Genomic DNA, 27,142 nt, shown 5'->3' on the forward strand with positions numbered 1-27,142 from the left:
TGTGTTGACTGATTTTCTGTCCGGTGCGGAAACAGGTGCCCTTGGGGAGGGGATGGATGTGTCCTGGGCCCAGTCTATCCTCACGACTCAGTGTCCGGCCGAGGGCTGAGCCTGTCCACTGTCCTCAGGTTCACCCCCTGTATACGTTCCGACCGACAGCGACCCTCGACCCACAAGCCCGTGTGGACGGGTAAGATTCTGAGCTTTGTCCAGGGGCTGTGAGGATGATGAAGACGGCAGGGACAGAGACTGTTTGAGAGCACAGAAATCAGGCCTGGGCCCGGGGCCTCCTGACGGCCACCGACCGTCTGGATGGGAGCAGACCAGCCCTTCCCCAGCCTCCGACCTGGAGCCCAAGTGTTTCTCTCCATGGGAGAGGATGGGAGGACTGGCGGGGGGCGGGGGAGGGTGTTGCTGTTGATGGTCCAGTTTGTCTCCCCGTGTCCCGTCCCCGTTCCCCGATACGCCTCTCCTCAACTTGGGTTTTGTGGACAGAAACCTGTTTAAGCCGAATGGGAGTGTGATTCTTTCCAGTTGTCGCCCTGGCCCGACTCTGCTCCGTCAGGGTAGTTCTGCCCCGCGCCGTTAGAGTCCCCTGGGGCCCATCTCCGGGGCTGAGCCTGGGCAGATCCCTCATGCACCACCCCCACGACTCCGGGCTGGGAGGTCACGCCTGTAGCCGAGGCTCCCAGCTAGACTGTAAGCTCCCTAAGGGTAGAGATCACGTCTACCTACTCTATTGTCGTATTCTCCCCAGTGTTTAGTACAGTGCTCTGCACACAGTAAGAGCTCAAGAAGTGCCACTGATTGAGGAATGGCTTGCTTAGAAGCAAGAACAGAAGACTGACTGCCCATGCCTAGGGCTTGTTCCCCTTGTTCCCATCTATCTCTACCCCCTCGAATAATCAGCGGGCGCAGGGGATGGCCCATACCAGTGCAACTTCAGGGGCTCGGGAGGCCCGTGACCAACATAATAATAATAATTATGATATTTGTTAAGTGCTTACAATGTGCCAGTCACTGCACTAAGTGCAGGGGTGGATATAAGAAAAATCAGTCTCTGTCCCACACGGGGCTCACACATAGTAAGTCTTAATCCCCATTTTACATATACTGGAAATGAGGCCCAAAGAAGTGAAGCGACTTACCCAAGGTCACACGGCAGACGAGTGGCCAACAGTGATCGACAGTTGTTGGCTCAGGACCGTGGGAGGATGGGCTCTTTTTCCTCACTAAAACTCGCCCCCCAACCCCATCCAGTCATTGCTCTGATCTGCACTCTGTGGTCCCGTCATCTGCCTTCTCCATATTTCCTTAACCCTCTTCAGGCCCAGGTCCAGGCCCTGATGCTCTGGCTCTTCAAAGGAAAGGAGTCCCCAGAAAAGTCAGCCCCACCTAGACTCGGGTGCCCCTGAGCTCACCCTTCTCTGCCTTGTGGGTAGGCCACCTTGCCCAGGGCCACTGAGTCGGTCTCTTAGCACACAAGGCAGTGGGTGTCCCTCACACTGAGAGGAAGCAGAGGACATGCTGCCCTTCTCCTGAAAGGCCACAAAGTTCCCCCAAGGGAAGGGTCTAATCAAATGCGAGGAATTTCTCCCCTCTCTCTTCCAAACCCCCTTACCTCCACCCCACCCCGCTGCTAGTGGGACTTCCCCCTTTAAGCCTAAAGCACCTGAAATGCAAAACAGACATCTTTAGCAAGAGAAGCAGCGTGGCTCAGTGGAAAGAGCACGGGCTTTGGAGTCAGGGCTCATGAGTTCAAATCCCAGCTCTGCCACTTGTCGGCTGTGTGACTGTGGGCAAGTCACTTAACTTCTCTGTGCCTCAGTTCCCTCATCTGTAAAATGGGGATTAAGACTGTGAGCCCCATGTGGGACAACCTGATCCCCCTATGTCTACCCCAGCGCTTAGAACAGTGCTCGGCACATAGTAAGCGCTTAACAAATACCAACATTAGAAGGCAATCCACCTCCCACGTCGTCCGTTGTTCCTTCCTCACCCAAACGCCTAGCCCGAAATGCAGCAGGGGGAAGCGGTCTCCCCGCTGGCCGCGGTCCCTGGTCTGCCACCGTCGATAAGGCCCATCCCGGCAAGCTAGTGCCTCTGGCACCCGCCTGAACGTGTGCAGTCTTCCCCTTGTCTCGGTGGCCCCCTTGGGTGGAGCTGAGGCCATTAGCCATCACACTGGGCACTGGATGAAGCCAATGAGCGCTCTGGGCTCCCCGTGACCCTGGTTTCCAGCGGGACAAAACAAACAACTTGTGCTGGGTAGGTTGAGGAGCAGCATGGTCTAGCGGTATGAGCAATGGCCTGATAATCAAAGGACCTGGGTTCTAATTCCAGCTCCACCTTGTGCCTGCTGGGCTGTGGGACCTTGGGCAGATCACTGAACTTTTCTGTGCCACAGTTTCCTCATCTGTGAAATGGGGATTCGATACCCATTCTCCCTCCTATTTGGCCTCTGAACCCCATGTGGGGCAGGGCCTGGATCTATCCTGATTATCTTGTCTCTACCCCAGCATTCAGGTCAGTACTCGGCACATTGTAAGAACTTAATACTGTAATTATTCAGGGCGGCCCAGTCCATGATAAGAGTAATGATGATGGTATACTTCCTGCATTTTCTCTGTGCCAAGCCCTGTGCTCAGCACTGAGGCAGAAACGGGATCATCAGATCCGCCACGGTCCCTGACCCCCACGGTCTCGGTGTCTGAGAGAGAGGGAGAATGGGGATCTTATCCCCTTTTTACAAAGAAGGAAACCGAGGCCAAGAGAGATGAAGAGACTGGCGCAAGATGACACCGCAGGCCAAGAGCAGAGGCGGAATTAGAACCCGGTTCTCCTGACTCCCAGCTCCTTACACTTTCCGCCAGGCCACTCTGCCTCCCTTTCTGGTTTCCTTCCTCCTCGAAGCCTCTCTTCCCCGCTCTCAAAGATGAAACCAGCACGAGATGGAGTGGCCAGAGTTGCCTCATCCAGACTACCCGCTAGCAGGCTCCGTGCCGCCACCCAGAGAGGAAGGGAACATCCCGTCCCTGCTTGCAGAGACCCAATATTTCAGACCACAGGGAACTGGTTTTTCTCGGGTAACCGATGAATACCCCTCAACTTAACTACATCCTGTAACAGAATCCGGAGCGAGTCATGCCTGTCAACTAAACAAACTGCTCAGGGCCCGGGGCTTGTACAGTCAGCATTTATCATCTAAGTATTGGGTTCAATCGGATAGATATAAATCAATCACAGAAAATCACAAGTTGAGAAGTTTGCTGAGGGGGCTGGTGGGCGTGGCTGGTGTTGAAAGGGGTGGAGTAATAATAACAATAATGACAATATTAATAATAGTGGGGTTCGTTAGTGTTTACTATATGCCAGGCGCTGAACTAAGCACTGAGGTAGATGGAAGGTTGGAAACTGTCCCTGTTCCACTTGGGACTCAAGATCTCAATCCCCATTTTACAGATGAGGTAAGTGAGGCACATAGAAGTGAAGTGACTTGCCCAAGGTCATCCAGCCCTAGATCCCAACCCTGAGGCTATACCTCACCACCTCCCCAACCCTTTTCATTCATTCATTCATTCAATGGTATTTATTGAGCACTTACTCTGTGTACAGCACTGTACTAAGCGCTTGGAATGTACAATTTGGCAACAGATAGAGACAATCCCTGCCTAACAACGGGCTGACAGTCTAAACGGGGGAGACAGACAACAAAACAAAACAAAACAAGTAGTCTGTCCAGGTCAGACCCATAAGGTGGGACCAAATTAGGCCAAAAGAGAGGAGGAGCGAGTGTGGAGTTACTGAAGCAGCGCGGCTTAACGGAAATAATAATCATACTTGATAAGCACTTGGGAGTCAGAAGCCTGGGTTAAAAATAATAATAATAATGTTGGTATTTGTTAAGCACTTACTATGTGCCGAGCACTGTTCTAAGCGCTGGGGTTGACATAGGGGAATCAGGTTGTCCCACGTGGGGCTCACAGTCTTAATCCCCATTTTACAGATGAGGGAACTGAGGCACAGAGAAGTTAAGTGACTTGCCCACAGTCACACAGCCGACAAGTGGCAGAGCTGGGATTCGAACTCGTGAGCCCTGACTCCAAAGCCCGTGCTCTTTCCACTGAGCCACGGACTTGCCTGCCGTGTGACCTTGGGCAAGTCATTTAACTTCTCTGGGCTTCAGTTACCACATCTGTAAAATGGCGATTAAGACTGTGAGCCCCTGATGGGACGGGGACTGTGTCCAACCTGATTAGCTTCTATCGGCCTTAGTCCTTAGAAGAGTGCTTGACACATCGTGAGCGCTTAACAAATACTATCACCAAGCGCTTACTATGTCAGTCAGTCAATCGTATTTATTGAGCACTTACTATGTGCGGGGCACTGAACTAAGCAATTGGGAGAGTACAGTACAATAATATAACAGGGATATTCCCTGCCCACAGTGAGCTTACAGTCTAGAGGGGGAGACAAACATTTATATAAATAAATAAATGACAGCTATGTATATTAGTGCTGTGGGGCTGGGAGGGGGGATGAATAAAGGGAGGAAGTCAGGGCAACACCGAAGGGAGTGGGAAAAGAGGAAAGGGGGATTTAATCAGGGAAGGCCTCTTGAGGGACCTGTGTCTTCAATAAGGCTTTGAAATGGGGGGACATCGTTGTCCGTCAGATACGAAGAGGGAGGGCATTCCGGGCCAGTGGCAGGATGTGGGCGAGAGGTCGGCAGCAAGATAGACAAGATGGAGGTACAGTGACACACTGTACTACTCGCTGGGATAGATGCAAGCTAATCAGGTTGGACACGGTCCCGGTCCCACGTGGGGCTCACAGTATTAATCCCCATCATCTGTATTAATCCTCTGACAATGGGGGTTCAGTACTGGGTCTCCTTCTAGTCTCCAGCTACACCCACTCCCCTGGAGAACTCATTCACTCCCATGGCTTCAATTATTAATAATAATAATAATAATAATGGTATTTGTTAAGCGCTTAACTATGTGCCAGGCACTGTACTAAGTGCTGGGGTGGATACAAGAAGATCGGGTTGGACCCAGTCCCTGTCCCACATGGGGCTCACAGTCTCAATCCCCATTTTACAGATGAGGTAACTGAGGCCCAGAGAAGTGAAGTGAGTGGCCCAAAGTCACACAGCTGACAAGTGGCGGAGCCGGGATTAGAACCCATGACCTTTGACTCCCAAGCCCGTGCTATTTCCACTAGGTCACGCTGCTTACCTCTACCATCTCTATGCCAATGATTCCCAAATCTACATCTCCAGCCCTGACCTCTCTTTTTCCCTGCCATCTCGCCTTTAATAATAATAATAATAATAATAATAATAATAATGAAGGTATTTGTTAAGCTCTTACTATGTGCAAAGCACTGTTCTAAGCACTGGGGTAGATACAAGGTAACCAGCTTGTCCCACATAGGGTTCACAGACTTAATCCCCATTTTAAAGATGAGGTAACTGAGGCACAAAGAAGTGAAGTGACTTGCCCAAAGTCACACAGCTGATAAGTGGCAGGGTCGGAATTAGAACCCATGACCTCTGACACCCAAGCCTATGCTCTTTCCACTAAGCTATGCCTGGCCTCCTGCCTCTGCCCACTCCAGTCCATACTGCATGCTGCTGCACGGATCATTTATCAACAAAAACATTCAGTCCAGTCCACTTGCCCACTCCTCAAGAACCTCCAATAGCTGCCCATCCAACTCAGCATCAAACAGAAACTCCTTACCATTGGCTTTAAAGCACTCAGTCAGCTCTCCCCATCCTACCTCACCTCGCTGATCTCCGAAGCAGTGTGGCTCAATGGAAAGAGCACGGGCTTGGGAGTCAGAGGTCATGGGTTCTAATTCCAGCTCTGCCCCTTGTCAGCTGGGTGACTGTGGGTAAGTCACTTAACTTCTCTGTGCCTCGGTGACCTCATCTAATAATAATAATAATGTTGGTATTTGTTAAGCGCTTACTATGTGCAGAGCACTGTTCTAAGCGCTGGGGTAGATACAGGGTAATCAGGTTGTCCCACATGAGGCTCACAGTTAATTCCCATTTTCCAGATGAGGGAACTGAGGCCCAGAGAAGTTAAGTGACTTGCCCACAGTCACACAGCTGACAAGTGGCAGAGCTGGGATTCAAACCCATGACTTCTGACTCCGAAGCCCAAGCTCTTTGCACTGAGCCATGCTGCTTCTCATCTGTAAAGTGGGGATTAACTGTGAGCCTCACGTGGGACAACCTGCTTACCGTGTATCTCCCCCAGCTCTTAGAACAGTGCTCTGCACGTAGTAAGCGCTTAACAAATACCAACATTATTATTATTATTACTACAGCCCAGCCCGCACACTCCGCTCCTCTAGCGCCAGCTTACTCACTGTGTCCCATTCTCTTCTCTCACCACGGACCTCTTTCCCCCATCTTCCCTTTAGCCTGGAACTCCCACCCCCTCCAGATACCCCAGACCACCACTCTCTCCACTTTCAAAGCATTATTAAGGTCACATCTCCCCCAAGAGGCCTTCCCCGACTAAACCCTCTTTTCCCTGGCTCACTTTTCCTCCTGTGTGGCCTACGTGCTTGGATCTGTGACCTTTGGACATTTGAAATTCTTCCCACCCACAACCCCACACCACTTATGTACCTATATTTATATATTATAAACTTAGTCATATTAATTCCAGCCTCCCCCTCTAGACTGTAAGATCATTATGGGCAGGAAATGTGTCTGCAAATTCTCTTCTATTGTGCTCTCCCAATTGCTTAGAACAGTGCTCTGCACATGGTAAGTGTTCAATAAATACCATTGATTGATCGATTGATTGATAAGACTGTAAGTTCATTATGGACAGGAAACATGTTTGCTAATTCTATTGTATTGTATTCTCCCAAGTGCTTAATATCCTGCACAGTGGGCCTAGGAGTCATTCATTTATTCAGTCCTATGTATTGAGCGCTTACTGTGTGCAGAGCACTGTACTAAGCGCTTGGAAAGTGCAGTACAGCAATAAAGAGAGACAATCCCTGCCTACAATGACCTTACAGTCTAGAGTCAGAGGACCTGAATTCTAATCCCGGCTCTGCCGATTGCAAGGCCAATTACTTGCTGTGCGACCTTGGGCAAGTCACCTAACTTATCTGGGCCTCCATTTCCTCAACTGTAAAATAGAGATTCAACACCTGTTCTCCCTCCTACTTAAGACCGTGAACCCCATGCAGGACAGGGACTGTGTCTGACCTCATTAGCTTGTATCTACTCCAAAGCTTAGAGCAGTGTTTGACATATAGTGAGCATTTTTAAAAAAGTAATAATAATGTTAACATTGTTGGTATTTGTTAAGCGCTTACTGTGTGCAGAGCACTGTTCTAAGCGCTGGGGTAGACACAGGGCAATCAGGTTGTCCCACGTGGGGCTCACGGTCTTAATCCCCATTTTACAGATGAGGTAACTGAGGCCCAGAGAAGTGAAGTGACTTGCCCACAGTCACACAGCCGACAAGTGGCAGATCCGGGATGCGAACCCATGACCTCTGACTCCAAAGCCCATGCTCTTTCCACTGAGCCACGCTGCTTCTCCCCATAAAACAAATGATTTATTGATTGATTTTATAGATGAAATAATTGAGGCACCGAGAAACTAAATGACTTGCCCAAAGTCACGCAGCGGAGAAGTGGCAGAGCCGAGGTCATTGGATGGTCTGTGCCGGGTCACAGGGGGAGACTCAAGGATGGTCTGTGCTGGGTTTCTTGGGGACCCCGGGATGGACAGGGGAGAGTCGGGGGGTTGGGTGGTCTGTGCTGGGTCTGTGGGGGTGAGTCTCGGATTCATTCATTCATTCATTGTATTTATTGTGCACTTACTGTGTGCAGAGCATTGTACTAAGCACTTGCGAGACTACAATACAACAATAAACAGGCAGGTTCCTCGCTCACAACGAGCTTACAGTCTAGTGGTGGGAAGGCAGACAGCAATACAAATAAATGACAGATAGGTATATAAGAATAATAATAGGTGCTGTGGGTCTGGGAGAGGAAAGAGCAAAGGGAGCAAGTCAGGGTGACACAGAAAGGAATTGGAGAAGAGGAAAGGAGGCTGGGAAGGCCTCTTGGAGGAGATGTGCCTTCGGTAAGGCTTTGAATTGGTGAAGTCATTGAAGGGATGGTGAGGGGAGAGTCAGGGGTGTTGGACGGTCCGCGTTGGGTCACTGGGGAAGAGTCAGGGGTGGAGGGGGAGAAAGAGGGCTGTCGTATAGTTGGCCGGAAACCATGAGGCTGGTGACCAGCAGGGCGCCCCGTGCCTAATAACCTTCGCATGAAACAAAAACTCCTCACTCTTGGCTTCAAAGCTGTCCATCACCTCGCCCCCTCCTACCTCACCTCCCTTCTCTCTTTCTACTGCCCATCCCGTACGCTCCGCTCCTCTGTCGCTCACCTCCTCACCGTCCCCCCTTCTCACCTATCCCGCCGTGGACCCCTGGCCCACGTCCTCCCGCTGTCCTGGCATGCCCTCCCTCCTCCCCTCCGCCAAACTAATTCTCTTCCCCTCTTCAAAGCCCTACTGAAAGCTCACCTCCTCCAGGAGGCCTTCCCAGACTGAGCCCCCCTTTCCCTCTGCTCCTCCTCCCCTCCCCTGTCTGTTCTTCCCCATTCCCCTCCCCTCACCACTGTGCTCATTTGTATATATTGTTTATTAACCTATTTATTTTGCTAATGAGGTGTACATCCCCTTGATTCTATTTATCTTGATGATGTTGTCTTCTTTTTGTCTTGTTCTGTCCCGGCTCTGCCACTTGTCAGCTGGGTGATTGTGGGCAAGTCACTTCACTTCTCTATGCCTCAGTTACCTCATCTGTAAAATGGGGATGAAGACTGTGAGCCCCACCTGGGACAACCTGATTCCCCTGTGTCTCCCTCAGCGCTTAGAACAGTGCTCTGCACATAGTAAGCGCTTAACAAATGCCAACATTATTATTATTATTAAAAAGGGGATTAACTGGGAGCCTCCCATGGGACACCCTGATAACCCTGTATCTCCCCCAGCGCTTAGAACAGTGCTCTGCGCATAGGAAGCGCTTAACAAATACCAACATTATTGCGATTAGACCGTAAGCCCGTCAAACGGCAGGGACCGTCTCTATCTGTTGCCGACTTGTTCATTCCAAGCGCTTAGTCCAGTGCTCTGCACATAGTAAGCGCTCAATAAATACTATTGAATGAATTATTATCACTATTGCATGCATGAATGAATAAATACGATTGAATGAATGAAAGCGTGCACCGGGCTTCCACCGGGCCCCGTGGTGGTGTCGCTGAGGGCCGGAGGGAGGAGTGGCGGACTCCTCCGGACCGACAGGGGGCGCTGCGGGCGGCTGGAGGGGGGGGCGACGCGGCTGGGTTCCTCCGGGCCGGCAGGGGGCGCTGCGGGCGCCGGGAGGGGGAGCGACGCGGTTGGGTTCCTCCCGGCCGGCAGGGGGCGCTGCGGGCGGCGGGAGGGGGAAGCGACGCGGTTGGGTTCCTCCCGGCCGGCAGGGGGCGCTGCGGGAGGCGGGAGAGGGAGCGACGCGGCTGGGTTCCTCCCGGCCGGCAGGGGGCGCTGCGGGCGGCGGGAGGGGGGAGCGACGCGGTTGGGTTCCTCCCGGCCGGCAGGGGGCGCTGCGAGCGGCGGGAGGGGGAGCGACGCGGTTGGGTTCCTCCCGGCCGGCAGGGGGCGCTGTGGGAGGCGGCAGGAGGGAGCCCCTCCCCCCCCCCCAGGAGCAGGACCAGCCGGAGCAGGAGGAGGAGGAAGAAGAGGAGGAGGAGGAGGAGGAAAAAGAAGAGAGCTGGTCCCGAGCTGCGAGCGGAGCAGGAGCCGCCGCCCAGCACCATGGGGAAGAGGGACAACAGGGTGGTGAGTCCTCTGGGGGCGGCCTGGGCCCGGGCCTGAGCTCGGGCCTGGGGGGGCGGGGAGGCCCCTCCCCCGAACTCCCGCCTCCCCATCCCCCTCTCGGACCCCAGACCCCCCCCATCCACCCCTCCCCGGACCCCAGATAATAATAGTAACGTTGGGATTCGTTAAGCGCTCACTCTGTGCAGAGCACTGTTCTAATAATAATAGTGTTGGCATTTGTTAAGCGCTTCCTCTGTGCAGAGCACTGCTCTAAGCGCTGGGGGAGAGACAGGGTCGTCAGGGGGTCCCAGGTGAGGCTCACAGTTAATTTTAATAATGTTGGTATATGTGAAGCGCTTATTATGTGCCGAGCACTGCTCTAAGCGCTGGGGGAGACACAGGGTCGTCAGGGGGTCCCACGGCAGGCTCACAATGTTAATAATGTTGGTATTCGTTAAGCGCTTATTATGTGCAGGGCGCTGTTCTAAGCGCTGGGGGAGAGACAGGGTCATCGGGGGTCCCAGGTGAGGCTCACAGTTAATTTTAATAGTGTTGGTGTTTGTTAAGCGCTTATTATGTGCCAAGCACTGTTCTAAGCGCTGGGGGAGAGACAGGGTCATCAGGGGGTCCCAGGTGAGGCTCACAGTTAATTTTAATAATGTTGGTGTTTGTTAAGCGCTTATTATGTGCCGAGCGCTGTTCTAAGCGCTGGGGGAGATACAGGGTCGTCAGGTTGTCCCACGGGAGGCTCACAATCTTCATCCCCATTTTAATAGTGTTGGTATTTGTTAAGCGCTTACTCTGTGCAGAGCGCTGTTCTAAGCGCAGGGGGAGATATAGGGTCGTCAGGTTGTCCCACGTGAGGCTCACAGTCTTCACCCCCATTTTACAGATGAGGGAACTGAGGCCCAGAGAAGTGAAGTGACTTGCCCACAGTCACACAGCTGACAAGTGGCAGATCCGGGATTCGAACCCATGACCTCTGACTCCCAAGCCCGGGCACTTTCCACTGAGCCACAATGCTAGATTTCCCGGCCTCATCCATCCCCTGGACCCCAGACCCCGTCATCCACCACTCGCTGGCCTCCAGAACCCCGGCCTCATCCACCCCCTCTCCCCCAGACCCCCGTCCTCATCCACCACCCCCCGGCCTTCAGACCCCTGGCCATCAGACTCCCGTCCTCATCCCCCCCTCACCCCCAGACCCCTATCCTCATCCACCCCCTGGACCCCCAGCCCGATGTAGCCCCAGACACGCAGGCAGCTGAGCCTGCAGAAAGCTGGTGGCGAAGGGGAGAGCGAGCCCCGCTCCTGCCCCTCTGGGGACCCCCGACCCCTTTCCTCCTCGAGCCCCTTCCCCAGGAGCCCCTTCCCCAGGAGCCCGCCTGCTCCTACATTGGATGGGTGCGGGGCCCTGCCCCACCCCAGGGGTTGGGCTGGGATCCTGGATTCTGATCCCCGCTCTGCCGCTGGCCTGCTGAGTGACCTCAGGCAATCCACTCAACCTCTCTGTGCCTCAGTTTCCTTGTCTGTAAAATGGGGAGATGATTCATTCATTCAATAGTATTTATTGAGCGCTTACTATATGCAGAGCACTGTACTAAGCGCTTGGAATGTACAAATCGGTAACAGAGACAGTCCCTGCCTTTTGACGGGCTTACGGTCTAATCGGGATGATCCTGGCTTCCCCCCTCGGCTCCCCCATAGACTGTGAGGCAGGGACTGTGCCCTCTCTGGTGATTCCCTATCCACCTCAGCGCTTAGCACAGCAGTGGGCATAGAATGAGGGCTTAGCATCCTAGCGCCTAGAACAGTGCTTGGCACATAGTAAGCACTTAACAAATACCATCATTATCATTATCATCCTAACTAAGATTGGTAGCTGCAGCCCCTGCCCCGGGCCACCCTCTTTCAGAGGGAGGGGTCTCCAGCCCATAATGGCACATGTGGGTCTACTCTCCAGCATCCCCAGGAGAGGCTTTCAGCCCATCATCATCTTCATCATCGTCGATTCATTCGTTCATTCAGTCGTATTTATTGAGCGCCTACTGTGTGCAGAGCGCAGTACTAAGCGCAGAGCACCCGATTGAGCGCTTGGGAGAGTACGCTACAGCCGGAGATGCTCGGGGTCCGTGTTCCGTGAGCTGCATCCAGCCTGAAACCTCCTCCTCCCCACCCCGCCTAACCTGAGGTTGTCTTGGGCAGACCGGCACAGCAGTTGTGTCCCCGGGGAGCCTGTCTGCCAGGGGAGGGGCCGGGGGGTGGGTGGGAGCGCTTAGCGTTGGGAATGTCCCGCCGGTCCTCCTCTTGACTTGGATTCCAGAGCCCTGACCCTCCCTGGCTTCCTTCGCCCCGGGCAGCTCCCCCAGTTAAGGATTCTCATCCAAGTCAGTCAGGTTTTCATTGAGCACTTATTCTGGGCAGAGCACTGTATTGAGCGCTTGGGAGAGGACCGGGAGAGGTCGTCAACACAATCCCTGCCTTTGAGGAGCTCACGGTCTTGCAGAGGAGATAGACCCTAAAATAAATGACAGGTGGGGGGAGCGACCCAGAGAAGCAGCATGGCCTAGCGGGGGAGCCCGCAGGCCTGGGAGTCGGAAGGACCTGGGTTCTACTCCCGGCTCTGTCGCTTGTCTGCTCTGTGTGACCTTGGGTAAGTCACTTCACTTCTCTAGGCTTCAGTTACCTCATCTGTAAAATGGGGATTGGGACTGTGAGCCCCATGTGGGACGTGGACTCTGTCCAACCTGATTAACTCGTATCTACCCCGGTGCTTAGAGCAGTGTCTGGCACATAGTAAGTGCGTAACAGATACCGTTAAAAAAATGGCCACAGCGTGTCGGGAGGGTGTTTGGAGATAGGCGTATGGGAGAGAGAAAATAGATGGAGGGTAGCTTCTATTCCTAATCTTTGTCCCGACTGGCTTCAGCCCATCCTTTTCCGGAGGTGAATCGAGCCAGACTATCATACCGATAACCTGTTTCCGTAGTTTTTGTCTTAAAAGGTCTTCCTGGGTGCTGTCCTGTGGTATCCCCATGGGAGGAGGAGGAGGAGGAATGGGGACAGATTGTCTTTCAGTGGTGGTCAATGAACATCGCCATCCGAAGCCCCAATAGAGCGTCAGACGGGGCAGGAGGTGTTTAGAGTCAGATCGATTTTGTCACGGGGCCGTGGGACACCTCACCGTCCTGTGGGATTCCGTTCGGCTGCCGAGCAGCCTCGAAGCCTGCTGGGATGCGGGTCGGGACCCCGCCCAGGATGTCTCACCCCGGAGCTCGTCCAGACGAGGCCCAGACCACCGGTCCCGAAGGGCCGTGGCGGGCCGGAGCCGAGCCGAGCCACGGGCTCCGGGCTCAGGGCTGGGAGGCGAGGCGGGCAGGCGTGCTCCCCTTCCCCCGGTACCAGGGCCCCACAGCCAGGGAGACAAGGAAGGCCGATGGGCCTTACGGACAGATGAAATATTGCTCTTTTGCTTTAGCTTTGCCTCTCTCGGGGAGAGAAAAATCAATCAATCGATCCCTGTCCCACATAGGGCCACAGTCTTCATTCCCATTTTACGGATAAGGTAACTGAGGCATAGACTTCCCCAAGGTCACACAGCAGACAGACAGCAGAGCCGGGATTAGAACCCAGGCCCTTCTGACTCGGGGGCTCAGGCTCTATCCACTAGGACATGGTGCTTGTATTTTGCAGAGGAAGTCGACTGACATTTTCCCTTACGGCGTAAGTTTTGAGGCAGAGAGCAAATGCGTTTCAGAATCCAGTGGGCCAGGCTGGAATTTTTACATCACGTCAAGCTGCCCCAACTCCAAGTCACAAGTAGAATAAAGCTGGTATTTCAATAAGTACCAAGTGTTCCCTCTTTGGGAGCTCATTTGATGTGTGTTGATGTTTACCCGCGGAAAATACAGATTTAGATTTCCCTGGCCCGGGTGGGTTTGGATCAGTGACCGTGTAGAGACAGAAGGTGGTGAATTTGTTTGGTCTTGTTGGCAGATGGGTCTTTTAGAGTCAAAGCCACTTTTCTGGAGTTTTTAATAGAATCCTCTAGTGAAGATGACTGAGTGAAGAAGTCCGGTTGGATGCTTCTCTCTGCCTCAGGTAGCAGCGACGGCGCTTGCTGAGCATGTGCGCTGTGCAGAGCCCCGACCTCTGCCTGGGGTGAAGCGCCAGGCTGTTGGCATTGCCCGTCCTCGGGCAGGAGTGGGCTCGCAGCCTGGAGGCAGAGGAGGGCAGCCGTCCCCCGGGGAAAGAACAACAAAACCATTACACAAAAACCGTGCCAGTGTGGTGGGGGGAGAGTAGGGGGCAGAACGAGGCACTGGGCATCAGCTCCCACCCAGAGCCTGGGCTCCTTCCATGCCTCTTTCCCTGTGGGTGGTGGGGGTCGGGGGCCGGATCCCCTGAAACCGAAAGGCACCTTAAGTTCATGACTATAGACCCTTTATCACATGGTTAAACCTGTCTGGAAATGTCAGTCCCCTAGACCATAAGCTCCTCGTGGGCAGAGAACGTGTCTACCAACTCTGTTGCGCTGTACTCTCCAAGTGCTCCCTACAGTGCTCTGCACACGGTAAGCGCTCCGCCTATCAATTGATGGATTGGTTGGTGCAGGGTGAGGACCGGTCTGCCGAGGTGACCGGGCCAGGGCCATCCGGAGGGGAGACGTTCTCGGCTCGGGGGCGCCCCGAGGGACAGAAAGGGTGGCGGCCCTCGCAGAGGAATCCAGAAGTTGGGGTTTGCGTGGCTCCGGACCCTTAGCCGGTGGGGTCCCCTCCGACTTCGTGGCATCGGGCTGATATGGGCAAGCGGACTGTTAGGCCGCGAGCCCCAGAGGGGACAGGCACGGGGTCCACGGGGGCAGGCACCGGGTCCGATCTGATCCTATCGTATCTACTCCAGGGCTCGGCACTCTGTAGGCGCTTAACAGATACCTCTGTTATTAATAACAGTACTTTATTCTGTGGGCTGCTATCTATTGTTTAAATGTTGACCGATTTTCCTTAGAATGGCTTTAATGGAAACAGCCACTCCATACGATCGGGACCATGTCGATTCTATTCCTTGATGTAGTCGTGTCGGCCTCCCGCCTGTGTGTCAGGTCTTCCCTTTTCAGTCAGTTGAACATATGCGCGGGGGACACGGTGGCCGCCATCTTTTCCCGGAGGCCTAGGCTGGGTGACGTCACCCAGGTGGCGAGGGGCCAGCAGAATGAACCCGCAGTAAAACGGAGGAAAGTGACCCTGAGGTTAAGCACCCCGACTGCTCCGATTACGATATCTGTTAAGCACTGACTAATTGCTGGATGCCGGGGTTGGAGCATCAGATGCGACACAGTCCCCATCGCACCCGGGGCTCACCGTTGGAGAGGGAGGGCGAGCAGCAGTCTTCTTTCTCCCCAGGGGGCCCAGAGAGGTTAAGTGACTCCAGTGGGGTCACAGAGCTGGAATGCAAACCCAACCTCCGGCCCCGGGCTCTGTCCGTTCGACCACAGTGCCTCAACTGCTGAGTCGATTTGGTTGGTTTCTTTTTTCCTGCCTGAAAGAGTGTCTTAGCTTTGACTCGGTGGACGGGAAGAGCAAATGAAGTGGACCTGAACTTGTTTCTCTCTCTCTTTTCCCTCCTCGAGGCTTACATGAATCCGATCGCCATGGCCAGGTCCCGGGGCCCCGCCCAGTCAGCGGGGCCCACCATACAGGACTACCTGAATCGGCCGCGGCCCACGTGGTAATTGTGAAAATGGACACTTGCTGTGTAGAACCGTTCTCTGGGGCAGAGGGGAGGTTTCACGATTCCCCACAGCCTACAGACCCCCGTCACGTGTGTCTGCTTGTGTGCCTGTCTGTGTGCCTGCGTGGACGTGGGTCTTTGTGCCCAAGGGAGCCAGGGCAGGCTGGGTGGGAGGTGCTGGACGGTAACCTCCCCTAATCAACACGTTTGGGGCAATTTGTTTTAAATGGGGAAATTCTTTTTGAAAGTCCACCAGCCACACAGTCCTACGTCGTGAAGGCTAACGTTTCCAGGTGGTTCCACGGCTTGCAATTTGCCCGAGACCGGGACTTCCCTTATGCCCTCAAATAGCCGTGGACGAGGTATTTATTGGGTGCCCCCTGGGTGAGGGACACACTGTACTGAGCACTTGGGAAGTACAGCATGCTCCTGCCCACACAGAGCTTCCGCTCTAATGGGGGAGACAGATCTAGAAGTCTCTGAAAACAGAGTTTTGGCTAACGTGAAAGGCGGAGAGAGAAAACATTTGGGGGAAGTTCTAAGAGTAAAACGTTGGTTTTCAGGGAAATTATTCCACTGATCCGGAAAACTCTGCCTTTGTAGCGTGCTAACGTGCCTGTTGTATGTGGGGAGAAATTGACTGTCATCTTGACAATCTGTGCTTGGGAATATCTTTTTTTAAAACCTCTATCATGACTTCAGACCGGTAGAATTTTTTGGATCTGAATCTACACTCTGTTTTTGAAGGGAAGAAGTGAAAGAGCAACTAGAAAAGAAGAAAAAAGGTTCCAAAGCATTAGCTGAATTTGAAGAAAAGATGAATGAGGTTTGTACGTGGTGTTTCTCGCTGCCCCGCCCTGGCCTTGGCCCTCATTTTAAAGCTTGATGGTTCTTGTCAGAGGGGCCCCGTTTGGCCCCAGCCTGCATTTTCTCTCTCTCTTTTTTTAAATTTTTATCAAATCTTCTTGGCATTCGCTCATCATGTTCAGCCCTGACGGCCCTCAGTGCCTAAGAAGCTGGGAGGCCCACCCAAATCCCTGTTTGGGACTCGCATCTCCTTCCAACAGTGTGGGAGCTGAAATTTTCCAATTGTCATTAATGTTCCCTCGGGAAGTTGGGCCTCGACCCTCTTTAATTCTTCTCCGCTTTAAACCGAAAACTCTGCCTGCAGCAGATGTTCGCCAACGGAGCGGTCCCTCGGGTAACAACCAGCTCCCTCCTGTGGACCTTTTGATGCTGGGTTACGAAGGAGTTTGGTCAACTGCTGGCTGTCTACTGTTATAATAACTGTAGTGATGATGGTATTTGCTAAGTGCTTACTGTATGCCAGGTACTGTTCTAAGCACTGGGGTAGATACAAGGTAATAGGGATGGACTGAGTACCTGTCCCACAAAAGACTCACAATCTTAAACAGCGTGGCTTAGTGGATTGAGCCCGGGCTTAGGAGTCAGAAGGTCCTGGGTCCTAATTCAAGCTCTTTTCTCTGAGGCATAGAGAAGTGACTTGCCCAAGGTCACACAGCAGACAGGAGGCAGAGCCAGGATTAGAACCGGCCTTTCTGACTCCTAGGCCCAGGCTCTTTGAGCCTGCCTGTCACATGCCTGTTTTGTGACCTGAGGCAAGTCAGTTAACTTTTCTGGGCCTCAGTTACCTCATCTGTAAAATGGGGATTAAGAGTATGAGCCCCATGTGGGACAGAGACTGTGCCCAATGTAATTAGTTTGAATCTACCCCAACGCTTAGAACAGGGCTTGGCACATAGCGCTTAACAAGTACCATAATTTTTTTTATTTAATCCCCATTTTCTACTGAGTCCCAGGGAAGTGAAGCGGCTTGCCCAAGGTCACACAGCAGACATGTGACAGATCCTGGTTTGGAACCCAGGACCTTCTGACTCCCAGGCCCATGCTTTATGACATCATCACCATCAGTGATTCTTTGGGGGTGCCTACTTTGTGCAGAGCACTGGGCTAAGCTCTTGGGACAGTACCAAAGAGTGAGCAGACATGGCCACCGCCCTCAAGGGGACTCCAGTCTCGTGTGGGCCGAGCCCTGTGCTAAACGTTTGGGAGAGTACCACAGAGCGACAGTGAATCGACTCGATTCCTGCCCTCAAGGAGCTTCCGACCTACTATGTGAGAGCACTATACTAGACATTAGGAGAGTAACATAGAGTGAGTAGACATGATTCCCGCCTTCAAGGAGTTTACCATCTACAGTGTGCAGAAAGTGCATAGAAGAGTACAGTGGAGTGAATAGCTGTGAGCTCTGCCCTCAGGGTTCCAGGAAAGGATTTTGATATCTTAAGGAGGTGATTTTTTTATATTCACATCTTACAATGCCCATCCAAGAAGTCACAGCCCCCAAAATGAAAAGCTTGAGTATTTTCTTCTTACAGTTAATTTCTGTAACCATCACATATACAGTGTTTTTCATTCAGAGGAGCCTACATGTAGCCCTTTGTAATTGGAAGAGTGTGAGAGAAGGGATCCCATCTTCTCACTGCACTTAGGCCAGTGCTCAGCACCCAGAACGTGCTTGATATGTAGCATTGATTGATTGATTTGATGTTAAAAAGGAAGCCAGTAATAAGTCTTCCTTTTTAGAACTGGAAGAAAGAGCTGGAAAAGCACAGAGAGAAGTTACTGGGGGGAAGTGAGAGCTCCTCCAAAAAGAAAGAGGTGAGTTTCTCGGCTTTGGGGAGGTGTTTGGGGGAGGCCAGGGGGTGGGGGCCGGTGTGGACGGGGGCGGATTTCAGGGCCCAAAGTCCCAACGGCTAGCCTAGGGTGACCGCCCCAGAGTTTTGCTCTGACCTCTGAAATCACCAAAGGGGGAGCGTCGAAAGAAACACACTGAAAACTTTCGTCTCTCTTTCCCTCCAGAGAAAGAAAAAGGAAAAGAAGAAGTCCGGTAGGGTGAGCAAAGTTTCCTTTTTTTTCTAAGTACAGTCGGATCAGGGCCTAGGACAAAGTAAGAACCATCTCATTTCTCACTAAAAATGGGATACAATCCTTGGCCGCGAGCGAATGAGCCTGGTGGTTGGGAGCAGCGGTACGGTTATAAGGAAAAAGGGGATCGAAAAACACCGAACAGGGATCACCTGAACCGGCAGCAGCCGGCAGGCCCGATGTGCTCGCTTTAGAGCTTCAAGTGACAAATGTCCTCTTTCCCCCGCCCACCCAGGGTGGGGCAAAAGTCAGAGAAACCTTCTCAGCCCTGGAAGGTGGGGGCAGTGGTTGGGGAACCAGGCCTGCGTTTCCACGGGGCGATCACATCACTGGGGGCTTTAAGGCTCTGACGAGGGGCTCGGGAAAAGGAAATGGAAATGCTGCGTCTCACAAGCTTTAACTTCTTTGTGTTTGGTCAAGTCTTCGTCGTCTTCTTCACCGAGCTCTGATTCTTCCAGCAGCTCAATGGATTCTGATGAGGAGGTAGGTTCTCCCAGACAGAGCTGGAAAAATTGGCCTTTCTGGGAAAGGCAAAGCGTTCCGGAGGGAGAGGGAGTACATGGAGAGGGATTTGTGGGCCCTCTTTGTCCCTTAAGCAGGTCTGGTGCTCTTGTCTTGGTCGGAAAATCAGACCCGGTAGTTGTCCAAGAACCCAGAAGAAGCAGGACGTCATCACTAGGGCGTTACTTTAATAAACCCAGCCCAGAGCCAGCTACCCTTTTAAAGCCTGGTATAGCAGCTTCTGGTTGAAGAAAATGGTGACATATATAAGAGCTGGTCCCCACTTTTTTTTTCCTAATGGTATTTGTTGAAATGGTTATTATATGTCAAGCACTGTTCTAAGGGCTGCAGAAGATACAAGTTAAACAGGTTGAACACAGTCCCCGTCCCACAGAGGGCTCACAGTCATCGACCGAGATGGAAACTTAAAAATGAGATGGAAAGTGCAGTTTGGGTCCCGGAACGTACAGGTGTGTTTCTCTGACTGCTTTTGCACAGGATAAGAAACAAGGTAAGAAGAAAAGAAAAAAGAAGTACCGGCCGCACAAGTCTTCGGAGGGCTCGGGCTCTGAGTCCGAATCCGACGGCAAGGTAAACTGGAGGAAGCTCCTACAGCTCGGGCTGCTGCTCTCGTGTCCCCGCACAGGCGGCTCGCTTCGGTGCTTTCCTTTTCGATTGTCCTCTCTGGCCACCCGGAATTGACGGCAGGTTCACCAGTGTGGACTTGCTGTTCCCGTGGAACTGAGACATCCAGGTACGGTCTGGGATTCGAGAGAGACGCGGTCCGGAAGTGGCCGTGGCAGGACATTTTGGAGAGCGGACATCCTTCCCGCCGGCCCTGAAGTAATACTAATAATGATAGCGATAACGGTAATGGTGGTGTTTGTTCATTCATTCAGTAGCATTTATTGAGCGCTTACTATGTGCAGAGCACTGTACTAAGCACTTGGAATGTACAAATCGGTAACAGATAGAGACAGTCCCTGCCCTTTGACGGGTTTACAGTCTAATCGGGGGAGACGGACAGCCAAAAACAATAGCAGTTCAGCACTTATAATCTGTGCCAAGCACTGTTCCGAGCACCGGGGTGAAGACAAGATGAGTAGATAAGACAGTGCCTGAACAACACGGTTTGTATCTGAGAAACAGCATGGAGGATTGGAAGGACCCCAAGGCCTGGGAGTCAGAAGGACCTGGGTTCTTATCATGGCTCTGCCGCTTTTCTGCTGTGTGACCTTGAGCAAGTCACTTAGCTTCTCTGTGCCTCCATTCCCTCATCTGGAAAATGGGGATTGACTGTGACCCCCATGAGGGACAGGAACTGGTTATCTTGTATCTTCCCTAGTATTAAGTACAGTTCCTGGCACATGGTGCTTAAGTAATTCATTTTTAAAAAATTAAAAGCAAGTAGGAGGGAGAACAGGTCTCTGATCTCCATTTTTATAGTTGAGGACACTGAGGCCCAGAAAAGGAAGTGACTTGCCCAGGGTCACACAGCAGGCGAGAGGCAGAGGTGAGACCTCAGGTCCCTGGCTGGTGTTCTTTCCACTGAGCCTTAGCCCTTCTCCAAATAACCTGGCAGCAGTGGGATTCGAATCCCTGCCCCCTGAAGAGTCTGGAGCCTTTTCCAGCGCCTCGGGCCGTTCGGCCACACGACCACGCCTTCCTCAGAGTGTGCCTGGTCCTCCCCAGATCTGGGCTCTGTTCTAACTGATTTCATCTCCACCAGACGACCTTTCTGTCCATCGCTGTCTCACAGTTACCAACCTTGAGCACTAGGCCATACGGCCATGGCCGGCCAGAGCAGCTTCCCCTCTTGTGGGCCCCTGGAACTAGGTTCTCCCACTGTGGGTTGGGCTCTGGGCACATAGCCCTCCCAGCTGTCTGAGCCAGACTCCCACACTTGCTCTTCACGGATCTCTGCCAAGACGTGGGAGCTGAGAGACCCAAAATGACGGCCCTCTGGCCTGCTCACTCTTTGAAGTCAATCTCTCCCTCCCTCCTAAGTCCTTGGCTGCTCCGGACCCCCCCAGTTCTCACGATGCTGGTTACGGGCCCTGCCGAGAGGATCTCAGAGCTCTGGTGGTCTTCCCAGGCTAACAGCGAGCCGATGACCAGGGGAAACGAAGGTGCCACCTTCTGGGATCCCTGATGGTCCGGCTCCACGCTCTGCCCGTGGCTTTTGGTCCAGCACTTAGCCCGCCGAGGACCCTCTCTCGGCTCCCCCAGGTTCCCGTCTCCCACCGGCTCAGGCTGCCGGCGGCCCTTTCCCCCGCTCCTTAGTTCAGTGCCTCCCAGCCGTCCAGCGCTTGTCACGGGCTGGGGCGGGACACTGGGTAGCCCTAGCGGAAGTCAAGAAAGTCTCCTGTGGAACAGTTCTTTATTTGGGAGTTGGCCGAAAGGGTTCGATCCCACCCGTCCACCCGTCCGTCCTTCCCTAACTGCTTCCTGGAGTGGCTAACGCTTTTCCTTTGGTGACATTGACGTTTCTACTGCTCTTCCTGTCAGCGGTCCCTCTAGTGATGTTGGTAGCGTCCACAGGGTAAGCATCGTGATCTCAATGGGAGGGGAGGCGTTTTCCCTTGGGTCTTCTCGGAGTCACGACATTGGTGGCGTTTCTCCTCCGAACTCACTGACCATGCCGGCCCTTGGGCCTACCCGTTGGACCGAGCTCCCCGGAGTTCGGGGCAGTTATCTGAGGATCGGCTCTGTGGCAGCCCTCTTGGGTCTGGCCAGAACCAATGCCTCCCAGGCGTCTTCACCGTCTCCCTCTGCCAAACGATTTCCGGGGGTCGGTCTCCGGGACTGAGCCCTTTTTAGATAGGTTAATCAGCTGTCTGTATCAAGAGCCTGCTGGGTGCGGAGCACTGGACTAAGCTCTTGCAGAGGGGATAGACCCGATCCCTGCCCTCAGGGAACTTCCAGGCTCGAGGACACGCTGGATTGAGGGTGTTCCTCTTCCTCGCCCTGAGTCTCGGGGCCTCCTGCTGCCCCTTCGGATCGGGTCAGGTTGTTGTCTTTGGCGGGCGTTTGGACCACAGCTCGGCAAACGCGTCCCTGGGTTCGGATGAGGAAGAGGATCATTTGGGGAATGACCGTTCAGCTTATTTTCTTGCATCGTCTTTTGGCAGCTCTTTTGGGAAAGACCAAGATGGGGATTCGTTGCTTTTTGTCCTGTGCTGGATGGGCTTGGTTCTGAGAGTTGAGGAATGGTGGGGTCGGGGCGGGCAGGCGGTTGGTGGGCTGGCGTGAGGCAGGCGTCCTTCGAGAGAAGTTGAGTGGGAGCCGTGGGATGGCGTGGCCAGGTTTATTGCAGGCGGGGCAGGAGAGCCAGGGTCATTGTGGTCAGGGCAGGCGGCCTGGGTCACTGCGGACAGGGCAGGTGAGCCTGGGTCATTACGGGCAGGACAGGCGGTCAGGAGTCATCGAAGGTAGGGCAGGCATCCTTGAAGAACAGTTTAACAAGAGCCGTGGGCATTTGGACATTGGTGAGAACTGTGAGGACCTCACCCTGGCCAGGGGGCTTCTCCCACGGAGGCTCAGCCCTGGATGTTCCCACTGCTTACGGCCTATGCTTCCGTTGATCTAGGACAGCTTGAAAAAGAAGAAGAAGTCCAAAGATGAGCATGAGAAAGAAAAGGTAAAACACACCAACTACTCAGGATGAAATGTCCCATGAAAGTCAGCACTGCATTCTTTTGTGAAGGCAACATGGTCTCTGAGGAGGCTCAGTCGGTTCTCTTGGAACTAGAGGCTTGGACTCTCGAATATCCTTACGTTCTCAAGTTGGGTTGTGGGGCTAGCAGCTTGACTCACCCCCTGTGCATGCTAACAACCTGTTTTGGCTGATCCCCTCGCACGCCTGTGACCCGATTTGACCCACACCCGGCACGTGCCCTCAACCTGACTTGACTAACACCCGGCACACGCCCACCACCTGATTCGATCCATGCCTAGCGCTGGCCCACCACCTGATATGACCGACAGCCAGCTCGTGCCCGCAACAGGTTCAACCAGCACCGGGTCGTGTCCCATCCAGGGAAGCGGCATGGCCTAGTGGATAGAGCACGGTTCTGGGATTCATAAGGACCCGGGTCCTAATCCCAGCTCCGCCACTTGTCCACTGTGTGACCTTGGCAGTTCACTTCACAGTGCCTCAGTACCCTCCCTGTAAAATGGGGATGAAGACTGTGAGCCCCATGTGGGATGTGGACTGTGTGCAACCTGATTAATTTGTAACCACCCCAGCGCTTAGAATAGTGAGTGCCTGGCACATAGTAAGCACTTAATAAGTACCATCATTATTATTATTTATTATCCAAATGGACACACAGGGTTGGACCACTGTTCCCTAAATCCCCCACCCGGTTCTGCTCCCATTGCGGGGTGAGAGCCTGCGCTGGACAGAGTTAGTAGCATCCACCTTCGGTGGCCTGCAGAACCTCACTCCGAAAGGAAAACTGCAGGGCCGTTCTCCCCCTTTTCCCGACCCCTGTCCCCGCTGAACCTTGTTCCAGCAGTTGCACTGCGTGGAGTTTTCAGTAAAGCATGTAAGGAAAGGGTTCCTTTGTCCATTCACTTTGGTTTTAGCTATGTGTTGAACTCGGGCCTGGGAGCCAGAAGGACCTGGGTTCTAATCCCAGCTCCACCACTTGGCTGCCGTGTGACTGGGCAACTCACTTCACTTCTCTGTGCCTCAGTTACCTCATCTGTAAAGTGGGGATTAAGACTGTGAGCCTCATATGGGACAGGGACTGTGTCCAACCTGATTAGCTTGTATCTACCCAAGCGCTTAGAGCAGTGCTTGACACACTTAGCAGATACCATCATTATTAACAAATACCATAAAAAAAAACTTGCTGGGGGAGGAGCATTCTCATTCAGTCGTATTTCTTGAGTGCTTACTGTGTGCAGAGCACTGTACTAAGCACTTGGAAAATACAGTTCAACTTAATGTGAGTGCATTTGAATAATTCAAATCAAAAGTCAAGGGTCTTGCTTTTCAAATCTCTTTTCTGTGGTGGAAGTATTTACAGGTGTTTGCGATTCTATTCACAAGGGACCTCATTAAAGAGCAGTGAACTGCACCAAGCCCCTTCGGACCAGATTCCTTTTGGCAGGGGTAGGAAATAACCGACCAGGCCTCTCAAGTCCTGTGAATTCTCATCCAGGAAAACATATTTAGCTCATCTCCCCTCCTATCCCCGACCCCAACATTCATTTACCTTTTTTTTTTCCCCGAGAGAAATACATTCCTGGGAGTCGATTTATCGGATTGCCCCATCCGTCAGTCAGTGGTAGTCTGGCCTGGGTTCGGAGCCCTGCACATCTAGCTGTGGGAGGGAGGTGGGAAAAAAGACCACGTCCCAGGTCCGCTCTAACGAGCCCTTTCGATCCTCATTTCTCTCACCGTGCACAGGACGTCAAAAGCCTCAGCAAGAAGAGGAAGAAGGTTGATCATGGAGATAAGCCAGCGTCATCTGAGTCATTCTCGGAGTCAGATCCTGCAGAAGAGGTCAGTGTGTTCTTTTGAGTTTTAAATGCAGAAGACTCTCAAGGCTCTCGGGCTCTCAAGAGTAAACCAAGCTTCCGAGCAGGTGGATATTCAGTGTAGCAGAGCGTAATCTATCTGGCAGTCCTTGATTCCTGTTGTGACTAGACCATAAGCTAGACTCTAGACTGAAACCCCTCTCTCGACCATCACCTCTTTCTGGGCAGGGAATGTTGTTGTATTGTACTCTCCCAAGCACTTAGCACAGTGCTCTGCACCCAGTAAGCAGTCTTGGTATTTGTTAAGGGCTTATTATGTGCCGGGCACCATATGTAGCCCTAGGGTACTCAGTCATATTTATTGAGTGCTTAGTGTGTGCAGAGCATTGTACTGAGCACTTGGGAGAGTACAATGTAACAGGCACATCCCCTGCTCACAATAAGCTTACAGTCTGGGGGGTTGACGGACATTAATATAAACAAGTGAACTATAGATAAAATAAATTACAAATATGGGAGGTGCCAGCTAATCAGGTTTACAGATGAGGGAACGGAAGGAAAGTGACTCGCTCAAGGACACACAGCAGACAAGTGGCAGAGCTGTTAGTAGATCCCAAGACCTTCTGACTCCAGGCCCATACTCTATCCAACGAGGCCACGCCACTCAATAAATACCACTGATTGATTGTATTGGATGTGTAGAGGGAGGACGTACCAGACGTACCAGAAAGTGGGTGAGAGGTAAGTGGCAAGATGGACGAGATGGAGGTACAGTGAGAAGTTTGGCATTAGAGGAGCAGAGTGTGCGGGTTGGGATGTAGTAGAGAGTAGCAAGGTGAGGTAGGAGGGGGCAAGGGGATTGAGTGCTTTAAAGCCAATGGTGAGGAGTTTCTTTTTGAAGCAGAGGTGGATGGGCAACCACCAGAGGCCTTGAGGGTTGGGAAAACGTGGACTGAACGTTTTTGTAGAAAAATGATCTGGGAGCAGAGTACGGACTGGAGTAGGGAAAGACAGGAGGCAGGGAGGTCAGCAAGAAGACACTGATGGATTGATTGGTTGGACAGGGGAAATCCCCACGGTACTCAGGACTCTGCTGTTCAGCACAATTCAGAAACTGAATGGAATGGAATCTCCATAATTGGAAAAACATTCTTCAGCCCCTGAGATCCAAGAGATAAACTGTGGAAAGTCAGGGCCGCCACCCACCCCCCGGGCCCCTTGCCAGCCCTGAGGGAGACAGAACAGAGAGATACAGTTGGGGGAGGCCTGTACCCGGCGGCCGTTTGGGCTCCTGTGGGGATGGACCCTCTTCTCCTGGGCACATCGGGTGGTTTCCACCCGCCCCTCTCCTGCTCTGTTCTAGATGCTCACTTGGGCTCATCTGGGGAGCTGCTTGGCTCTCGGGCCGGGAACTGCATTTCCTTGCTTTCCTCCCTGCTTTAATGAAGAGGAGGAGAAGAAGAAAGAAATACATTATTTGTTAAGCATTTACTTTATGTTAAACACTTACTTTGTGCCAAGCACCATACTAATCGCTGGGTTAGATGCAGTGCAGTCAGATGAGACAGAGTTCCCTGTCACCCTCAGGGTCTCACAGACTAAAATGGAGGGAAAACAGGTATTTAATCCCCATTTTAGAGATGAGCCTCAGAGAAGTAAAGCAACTTGCCCCAGGTAACACAGCAGGCAAGTGGCAGAACTGGGATTAAAACCCAGTTCCCCTGCCAGGCCTGTGCTCTTTCATTAGGCCACACTCCCTGCTCTAGATTGTACCCTTGCTTCTGCTTGACTCAAAGGGCACACATTTCCCTTGGCCATGGCTGGACCCTCCCCCCAGACCCTTTTCCTCCCACAATCTCCTCAATGCCCCCTGCCCCCTCTCTCCTGGCCCGGCATCCCCCGTTTTTGCAGCACTGTGAATTGTTCATTGATACTTTAGTGGCAAATTCACTCCTTTTATTAACAAATGGCGATGATCATTAAAAGCCTGCCTGTTAATGTTTCCAGGTACAAGCCAAAAAGAAGAAAAGCGGGGAAGAAAGAGACAAAGCAACAGCAAGTATCATTTCCATTCTTAGTGAGCTGATAAAAGTGGAACTCCAGCATATCTCTGTTGTGTGCTAAACCTCTGCAAGCCTACATGCTGAAGGGATTATTTCTGGGGAGAAACTTTTGTCCGCCGACGAGCTACATTAAATCCAGCCTCAGCACCCAGGGGAACCCGGGCCAATCACTCTGCTTACTATATGCAGAGCACTGAACTAAGCGCTTGGGTAAACACAAGATGATAAAATGGGTAGACACAGTCCCTGCCTATAAGGAGCTTACAATCTACAGAACTAGACAGGCATTAAAATAAGTTACCAGAGGGGAAAGTGGCAGAATGTAAGGATATGAACATAAGCGCTGAAGGGTTGAGGCTGGAGTGAATCTCAAGTGCTTAAGGGGTACAGAGCCAAGTTTGAGGGCAACACAGAAATGAAGGCAGGTGGAGGAAATGAGGATTTAGGCAGGGAAGGCTATTGGGAGGAGATGCGATTTTAGGAGGGTAATGAGGGTGGGGAGACAATTGTTTGACTAGAGGATAATAATTATGGTACT

At 52.6% G+C, this 27,142-nt stretch overlaps 1 protein-coding gene across 1 annotated transcript; it reads left to right on the forward strand.

Annotated features, from left to right (window-relative positions):
• The first annotated feature begins 9,772 nt into the window (after positions 1-9,772).
• FAM133B (family with sequence similarity 133 member B) lies at positions 9,773-26,820 on the forward strand. The gene is made up of 10 exons (XM_029070594.2): positions 9,773-9,892; positions 15,501-15,598; positions 16,349-16,427; positions 18,209-18,283; positions 18,485-18,517; positions 18,971-19,033; positions 19,550-19,642; positions 22,641-22,691; positions 24,471-24,566; positions 26,549-26,820. Exons 1-10 carry the CDS (start codon positions 9,869-9,871, stop codon positions 26,663-26,665), a joined length of 729 nt encoding a protein of 242 aa, XP_028926427.2. The 5' UTR covers positions 9,773-9,868; the 3' UTR covers positions 26,666-26,820.
• The last annotated feature ends 322 nt before the right edge of the window (positions 26,821-27,142 follow it).

Source organism: Ornithorhynchus anatinus, chromosome 8, assembly GCF_004115215.2.
Source record: "Ornithorhynchus anatinus isolate Pmale09 chromosome 8, mOrnAna1.pri.v4, whole genome shotgun sequence".
Lineage (NCBI taxonomy): Eukaryota > Metazoa > Chordata > Mammalia > Monotremata > Ornithorhynchidae > Ornithorhynchus > Ornithorhynchus anatinus.